Below are 9,653 nucleotides of genomic sequence, written 5' to 3'. Positions count from 1 at the left end.
ATTAGTTTTCAAACTCAATGGTCATAAACAAATTAAATGAATTGAATGAGTTGCATGAAATTAAAGCCACCAACGATCTATATAGTTTATACCACCAATGGATGACTTTTCAAACTTAAATAAAAAATGGAAACGATACAATTTTATAGTTACATTGAATCAAAATTTATGGATTCATACGTTAGCCCAAACCAATAAAGACATGCCTCTAACAATCAATCCATTAGGTTGAAGCTATACGTCAGTATATTTCCTCATTTATTCTCTCTTGTCCGTTATCACCTGCCTCATTTTGAAATGACCCTTTGCCATTTCAGTTAAACATCTTATAAATTCTCTTTCATCACTCAAACAATCAATATCATGCGTAAATGCTTGTCAGAATTAGTTACTAATTCAAATATGCCAGTAAAAGTATACAATCAACCTGTATTATCTATCAATTTATTATTTTATTTTTATTGTTATGCAGCTGGAAATAAATAAACAACTCCGTTTTGTCCCATGTTTAATATGTAAATATATAAATATGTGTTGGCTTAACCACTCAAACGGTCATTATCAAAGGGGTGGGAGATACTTGTTAGTTGTGGGCGAGTGGTTTCTTCTTTCAAACACCAAAATAATAAGAATTTAATTTTATGCACCTAAAATATGTTCTATAATTAATTGTGTATTGATGTATTAGCTAAAATAACTAATTTCAAATTCACTATTTATAAATATTTAAACACATATATCGAAATTAAATTCAAATAATAATTAATAAATAAATAAAATTCGCTTGACAGAATGAAAATTTGAAGTAGTTTAAGCAGAATAGTAGTAGTTAGTACTAATCAGTTACTAAACACTAACCAACCGAGTCTTAAATAAAGGCACCGATAGCGTGATCATACGTGTAACCGTTACCCCAACCGCGTGTTAGTTTGACAGCTGTATCCTAGTAACTGCCTCCAATAACCGCCACGACCGGTCACTTTCCACCGGCCCAACCGGTTATTCTTATCTTTCCGTTTTCCCCAGTAAACCAACTCTTATTAGTTATTAATATTCTCTCTTATAAATATTTATTTGTTCTTCAACGTCTCATATTTAAGACTCAAAGAATCACAGAGCTTGTGCTCTGTTTCGCTTTTGTGTTGGAATTTGATTTGATTCTTATTGCAATGGATCGAGTTAAGGGCCCGTGGAGCCCGGAGGAGGACGAGACGCTGAGGAGGCTGGTGGGAGCCCACGGGCCGAGAAACTGGACTATTATCAGCAAGTCCATTCCAGGCCGATCCGGCAAGTCGTGCCGGTTGCGGTGGTGCAACCAGCTGTCACCGGAGGTGGAGCACCGCGCATTCACGCCGGAGGAGGACGATATCATCGTCAGAGCCCACGCTGAGTTCGGAAACAAGTGGGCCACGATAGCCCGGTTACTTAACGGAAGAACCGATAACGCCGTCAAGAATCACTGGAACTCTACGCTCAAAAGGAAATGCCGCTCTTCTGCTTCTGACGCCGTCACCGTCGCCGTTTACCCCGACGCGCAGCCTCTTAAAAGATCCGCCAGTGTCGGCCCGTGCCACGTTACCACGCCTAGCAGCCCGTCGGGCTCTGAGCTCAGCGATCCCGGGCTTCCCTCTCTCTCAACCCCGGGTTCGGATCCAAGAACGTTGCTGAGCTTGTCGCTGCCGGGATCATCGGGATCAGGCGCAGGCTCAGATTCGATTAAAGATGGGCTTGGTTCTGGGCTTTGTCCTGATCCTGACCCGGCCCAAATGTTCAGTCCGGAGTTCTTGGCGATGATGCAAGAAATGGTGAGGACAGAGGTTAGGAATTACATGTCGATGGTTGAAGAGAACGGGGTTCGCATGCAGCAGACGGAAGCGATTCGAAACGGTGTTATGAAACGAATGGGAATTAGAAACGGATTAGAGAGGTAAAAAGACGGTGTTGCCCCTTGGAGCAGTAACAGTTTTCTTTTTCTTTTTCTATGCTTTCTTTCTGAACGGTTATTAGATTAGTTTTCAACTTTTCATTTTCATTTCCCTTCAGTCCTTCACTCGAGGGCAAAACAAAGAAAGAGTTGGAATAATTTTGGTGGTGTACAGAATGAACATAGAACTGAGTGATGATTCAATTTTAATTGCGCATTTTGCTGAGGAATGGTACCGTGGCCAATTATGAATATCATATGATGAATAAAATAAACCGCCATACGTTATTTAAAAATTGAAGAGAAATGATTGTGATGAGCGTGCATAATGAAAATGATGATGATGAAGGGGTGGGTTAGAGATTGGTGTATTGAACTAAAATTGCTGATTCTGGTGGAAAACAAGTTGGTGATGGGGACAGAAAGGTTAAAATTAAAAACAAAAAAAAGAAAAGAAACTGTTTTTGTTTGGATTCGGCAAATTGAAGGAAGAAGAAACATAAAAAAAAAGTGGGGTCAGAGTTGGAAGGTTTTTGTTTCTTGGCGGTGGGAACTTGTTGGGTAAGTGAATGACAGATTGAGTGATGCCAAGTTGCCAACCCATTTAGGGCATGTGATAAATAAGGAAAAACAATACTCTCTATCTATACGCAATTCTACCTCATTTTTATCAGTTAATTTAGTTTTTGATTTCCTCAAATTTAAATCGGTTCAAATCATACTCAGCTTTTAAATTAATGCATGTTGCAGTCTAGATAGCTGGATTTAAATTTGATTCAAAACAAAATATTTGCATATATTTAGTTAGATATATCAAGTTACTTAAGCTATTAAATTCTTTATATTATAATTAACTTGTTCAGGTTCAAATTTTAAACACTGTAAAAATATTTTTTAATATAAAAATATTATTTATATACTAAAATTAGTTATTAAAATCAGTCATTATATATATATATATATTTGTATATATTGTATAATTTAATTAATTTTTAATATATATTTTATATTTTAATAAATATTTTATACTGATAATTAATTTTAGTGGTTGATTTTTTTATATATATTATTCTAGATATTTATGAAAATTTATTTTAGCTTAAAAAATTATTTTCAGAATCAACTTTCAGTTGGCCTCGATTTTTTAGGTTAGGAATTTTCCCTCTCCATGTTCCCCTTTCTATTCCCTCAAAAAAGAATCAAACCTGAATAAATTATAATACTACGATGAATGGTAGATTGACACATTGGTAGTGTCATCAAACCCTATAATTTAATAAATAAATAACAAATTAGTTTTTTTTTTAAGCAAACACCAAATTAGTTGATTTGAGTATGCTATGGGCTAATTTTTTTTGTTATGGAAGTAAAAGTGGTGATATATTTTAACATGGTAATTTTTTGTATTTTTTAAAATTGTGGAAGTACATAAATCCCTGACACCGATTTCTGTACTTAAAATTTTTTAATTTTTTTAACACAAATCTCTGGGACCGATTTGTGTACCAACACAAATCCCTGACACCGATTTGTGTACCCTACACAAATCTCTGACACCGATTTGTGTACCTCTCACAAATTCCTGACACCGATTTCTGCTTCTTTAGTTAAATGATCTCACATTTAAGTATAACACCCCAATAATCCACATTTAAGAAAAACACCACTACCACTCCAATATTAAAAATAAAAAATTCTATGCTATGCTTGTAACTTGTAAATTGTAACTATCAAAGTAAAAACATCCTAGCAGTTAGAAAATCAAGGACTTTATTCTTAAAAGTTAAAACTAAATATTTTGGTTAATGAGTTTTTCTCAATTCTGCCGTTTTGATCATTTTGTAAAAAAATTAACGAGTTTGGGCTTTAAAGTTACTCGATGAGTATGTCAAAAAGATTTTTTTTTTTTACAATTATATTAAATATATATTAAAATCAATTACCAAAATTAATTATCATATATTAATATTTATACAAATATAAAATTTTAAAAATTAAAAAAAATTTACTATCACTTATAGTCACGCACTTTTTCTACTACCATATTTATCTACAATGGCCACTACTATTTTCATTGCGATTTTTTGTCACATCTATTATAATCAAACAAAATTTCTTTATCTGATTTTCACTACAAATCAAATAATGTGTACAAATATCTATACAAATATAAAATGAATAAAATCTCAAATTAATGTCCAACTTTTAAAGTGGTTTTGTTTATTACTTATTGATTTTTACAATTTTTGAACTGTGAGACAAATCCAATTAGTTGCTAAACTTGTGAAACGAAACATTTTAGTTAGCTAATATGTCATGTAATTTAAAATATAAAATTTAATTACCAATAATCAAATAATTACATTAGTAAGTCACCAAAAAAAATAATTACATTAATTACATCTCAAATATTAATTATTAAATCAATTATTTGTATAAAATATATATTGAAATATAAAATAAATATTAAAAATAAATAAATAATATATATTTAATATTTTTTATAATCAAATATTAGTAACTATATAAATTGCTAAGAAATTTTAAAAGCAAATCCAGAATTTTACTAAAATAAAATATACCGACCATATACAACACTGGCCGTTGGCAATGGCAGTGCATGGAATGATGAGAATGACTTAAGTTTTGGAAGTTTGTGAAAATAAAAGTAATAATAATAAAGAATGGAAAAAAAATGAGAAAAAGAGATTTCAGAACTGGACCTCATATTCAACGAAGAACAGCTGTATTAGATCAGTACTCAGTAATACTTAATTCAAAAAAAAATAATTAATTAGTTAGTTAATTTAATTTTTTTATTTTTAATTAACTTTTTAGATTGTTCTAAATATTAGGTCACGATAGTAGAAAATATTATATGTATATACTACACAAATATTAATCATCAAAATAAATTATGGAACAAAATTTTAAAATTATTTTAAATAAGTTAAAATTTAAAAAACTAAATTTAATATTTAGTATTTACTCAAACAAAACCATCACCTGAATATTCGCACAATTAATAATATAATTTATTTTTTTTTCTAATACAAGATTCAATAATTACAGGAAAGAACAATTCACATACGATTCTAAGAGCATCTAAAGTTTGTAGACCTCAATAACACGTGCCCCAAACCACTTCATGATTTGATTTTTTTTTCATCTAAACTCAATTTTATTATTTTTACTGATAAATTATAGTTTTTTTCTCAAAATTTATTAAAAATTTTAAAAATATTTTTATTTTGTTTTATTTTAATTTTATCATAAAAAAATTTTATTTATATTAAATATATTTTTGAGATTAATTTTTTTAAAAATTTAAAATCAATTCAGTAATAATTTCACAAATAAACTATTGTCATATATTATTATTGAATTAATCTTAAATTTTTTAAAAAAATTAGATACCAGAATATATTTAATACAAATTAAAAATTTAAAAAACAAAATAAAATTAAAAAATATGTTTAAAATTTTTAACATAATTCAGAGACAAAAAAAATATAATTTGCTCTATTTTTAAACAAAAAATAATAATAAACAATGATATATGGGACATATCCTAAGGTCAGGTGCATGCGTTATTTCGTCCTTTTGCGAGTACAACTTTTCCACTTCACAACCGTCCTCTTGCGTACACTTCAAACTTCAAACTAATCAATCTTGTACTACATCACATGCCCATTTTTTTAATTATAAATAAAATATTCTCTTGGTATAGTAATAATTAATAAACTTAATTGATTTTCATCTCAATTTGAGTGATTAGGATCTTGGCAAGTTTTAAAACATACCCCCTCTGCTCTTTTCAAGGAGCATGTCTATTATGTAAATCAATTAGCTAGCTAAAGATATATTGATTAAGGGAATAATTAATTTTTACATTTTCTATAAAATAAAATTTACTTAATAAGACCGTAAAATTATGATAACAGAAAATGGTCCCAAAAGTATGAAGTGGGTATATGGGTAGGCTAGCTTTATTGATGAACATTATTAATCTGGGCATTGGATTCCAACAAGGTACATGAACCTATGCAAAGGGATTAATGTTATAGGGTAGGGTCACAACAACATTATATTGTTATTGTGTCAGTTAGGTTTCATCTTTTCTTAGAATAGCATTTCCTAAGTACACCTTTTGCTACGGACTGCTTCTTTAATCTATTCATTATTTAATTTACTTACGAGCAATGCTAGGGGGCAACAACTTTTGTAATTATTAACCATCAACTAGTCATCAATGATGATTTGATGGTGTGAGATTGGTGTGAAATTTCATCCAATGGCTCATCTTTCTCTGCTGGTTACATGCTGGCTAAAATTCAATAAAATTGCTGCCCCCTACACTTTTCCTTTATTTACTATGCTATATATACATGCATACATGTATGCTTTATTATTAAAGTGATTCCATTCTCAATAATAACCTTCAATTAATCAATTCTCACATGTTCGTAGAATGAATGGCGAAGGTTCCTTGCTCCTTAAAACAAAGAGAATCGATTGAGGTTAATTTAGAATAAAATATAGCCCTTGCATATCTAGCTAGCTAGTAGATTGAATTTGCACGTGTGTCTGTTCCACTACGAACCACATTATTAATGATTCGATTATCTTCCTAACACTCTCTTGAGCCTTCATTGTGTGTATGTTGAAGAAGCATGCAATTCCTCCAAGTTCGTAACAAAACTAATATAAGTTTCTTGATTTGATGGATTTCTTGATTTCTAATGTATCTGCTACTCTCAGTGTTTGGTTTGTTGAGTCAATTTTGAATTTTGTATTGATATATTAGTTCAAATTTCTTCTTTTTAGGTCCACTAGGTGTAAATCCAAGATGTTTGCCGAGTAAGAGCCAATACCTAATTTGTATCCTAATTCTAATATGTAAAGTTTCACCTAGATTAAAAATAAAAAATAAAATATGTCTTATAAGGATATGGAGAGATCTTTCTTCTAAATGCGTTTGGATGGGTTAGGTCTAGTGGTTGTTAGTTGTGTTTAGGGTTAATGGTTGTGTGGTTTTCTACCCTACATCAAGAACAAAAATGTAAAATTTGAAGTGATAAAGTGGTCAATATCTACAATTACATAATGGATCAAACTGGGCCAAACAACGATTACTTGTGGTAACTCTAGTGATTATTACTTATTAGTTGTGTTTTTAGTTGTCTATTAAGATTGTATATTTTTTATTTATCTATATTTGTCTTGTTTATAACCCTTTTTTGTTTTTGGTAAAGGTTTATTAACGTTTTTGTTTTCTTGGTTGAGAGACAAGCCCAATTCCTATTTCATATTTCCTAAATACAAACTAAGCCCATATCAAGATTCAAGAGGGTACTTTGGGAATCCTGGGCTGAGTTTGTTGGTAGTGTATTTGGTGATGGCCATAAGGTGACCCAATGGGTTGTACTGAAAACTTAAAGTCCAAAAAAAAACTTAAAGTCCACTTTGATTTATATTTCAAAGAGTAATAACAAGTAGAATTTGCAGTTGAAGTTTTGATTGAATAACAAAATATGGTATCTTTTAATACGTTATATCCGAGTTCAAACCTTAAAAATAATTAAATAGTAGATAAAACTCTTAAATATGTATGAATGTGAAGTGTGCGTGAGTTTATGATTATTTCGTCAGCTCATGAATTAACTCGTAAACTCGTACGAATTTAGGAAGTGAAATCGAATTAACTCGGATACAAATTCGTTTATGAGTAAACTCGACTAGATTCACATAAACTCGATCAAAATCGCGAGTTTAAGCTCGAGTTAGCGAGTTTAATGATGGTGCCCATTTTGGCCCAAAACAATGCTGTTTTGGCCGAAAATCAAAAGAAAAATGCAACCCTAATGGCTTGGACTTGTCACTCACTCTTCTTTCACTCTCTCTGCCACACTCTCACTCTCACTCTCTCACTCTCTTCCTCTTCATTGTTGTGACATCTCACCTCTGTCATGTCTGACGTTTGCCGTTCGCCACCAATTAGTCACCTGTGCGCACGTCGCTCCCTACTCTCTGTTATGCTTTTTCTCCTCTCATTTTCTATTGAATTTGTTCTATTCGGTTTCACTTCAAGTGAAGCATATGTTGTCTTCTGTGCCGTCGTTTGCCGCGTTGCCGGTTGCTAGCGTTCCTCAACTCTTCTGTCGTCCGCTGCATTTTCATCTTTTGTTCATGCATCGCCGCCGTTGTCTGACTGCACAACAGTGACAACACAACTGCCTAGGACTTCTTCTCCATTCAGGTACGTTTTAAAAAATCTACAACTTAATTACTTCAATTTCTTACTTGATCTGTTTTATGTGATAGTTATTACTTGTTACTGAATTCTGCAATAGTTGTTAATTCATTGTTAAACTTAAGTTAATTTTGTGATAGTTGATAGTTGTTACTGTATTTTTTATTTGTTAGTTCTTACTTAATTCATTGTTAAACTTAAGTTGATTCTGCGATAGCTGTTACTTGTTATTGTATTTTTTATTTATGAATAATTCTGAATTTAATTATCCTAAAAGAAATAATATTTTTGATGAAGATGGTAAAGATGATGATGTTGATACTATAGAAGATGAAGATATCATAGGATTTCAATTTTGAATTTTTAGTTTATTAGAATATATAATTATTGTTTTTTTTTCTGCTGTGTTTTATGTTAAACTAAATGCTTTATTGTGAAGGATTTAAATGTATATTCTAAAGTATTTGTTGTAATTATTGTATTAATTAGTGTACTATTTTAATTTATTATGTGTTTTAAATTAAAAATTGTTAAATCTAAATGTTTATATTTTTTTTGGTGACTAAATGGAAAAGAAAGAAAAAAAGAGACAAAACCAAATTAATTGGCTAGGGTCATATCTAAATCTATTAGATGTTGAAGCTCACTTCTAGTTGGCTCCAATTCGAGTGAATGTCCGCGGCAGAAGCAGCTGCTTTAGCCATACAATCTGCAACACTATTTGCAGTCCTCTGAATTAAAAGAATATAAACTCTCCAATTCCAATTCATAACCTCTTGTATATGCTTTGCCAAATCCCATTCCGGAATATCCTTACCAAGCATTCTTTGGTTTACTAAGAAAAGAGCTTCTAAACAGTCTGTTTCACAAATAACCTCACGAAATCCACTCTCCCAAGCAAGAAGTAAACCTCTCCAAATTGCATATAATTCAGCAAAAAGAACACTGTACACTTCGACTTTCCCAGTGCAACCTTTCAACCAACATGACAACATCCATTAGGACTGCGAATGATACAACCAAAACCAGCATAGCTAAAAGAAGCAAACCAACTAGCATCACAATTCAATTTAAATGTCTATATTTAAATAAGTATATATATTATATATAATATATATTTTTTATAAAAAATTTATAATAGATAAATTTATACGAGTTTATGAATTGAGTCTACAAATTAAGTAGTTAACTCTACAAATTTATTTAGATTTGCGAATTTGACAATCTTATGTGTGATGTTGTAGAATTTGGTTAAATTGCCTCTAAAGTTTCAAAATGTGTCTAGGTAAAGGATAGAGACAATATAATCATGATATTAAAATAGATCATGTTATGCAGAAAATATTAAAAACGAAAACACAAATCTAAACATATTCACTTATTTGTTGGTTAGCGAAAAAGACCATCATCTCATCCAAATGCACCATAAATCATATTAATTGTTGCTCAAATTGGCGTGTATAAATACCTATTTGA

General features: G+C 30.8%; 1 protein-coding gene across 1 annotated transcript; it reads left to right on the top strand.

Annotated features, from left to right (window-relative positions):
• The first annotated feature begins 1,069 nt into the window (after positions 1 to 1,069).
• On the top strand, positions 1,070 to 2,134 carry LOC130936330 (transcription factor MYB73-like). Its single transcript, XM_057866385.1, has one exon. It carries the CDS (start codon positions 1,170 to 1,172, stop codon positions 1,929 to 1,931), a length of 762 nt encoding a protein of 253 aa, XP_057722368.1. The 5' UTR covers positions 1,070 to 1,169; the 3' UTR covers positions 1,932 to 2,134.
• Positions 2,135 to 9,653: the final 7,519 nt, after the last annotated feature.

The sequence above is a fragment of the Arachis stenosperma genome, chromosome 6 (assembly GCF_014773155.1).
Source record: "Arachis stenosperma cultivar V10309 chromosome 6, arast.V10309.gnm1.PFL2, whole genome shotgun sequence".
Taxonomy (NCBI): Eukaryota; Viridiplantae; Streptophyta; class Magnoliopsida; order Fabales; family Fabaceae; genus Arachis; species Arachis stenosperma.
Note: the sequence above shows the minus strand (reverse complement) of the source record. Positions and strands in the feature narration are given on the sequence as shown.

What these genes read in the sequence shown, in the direction of transcription:
- LOC130936330 (XM_057866385.1), top strand. Translation starts at nt 1,170, where the DNA reads ATGGATCGAGTTAAGGGCCCGTGGAGCCCGGAGGAGGACGAGACGCTG.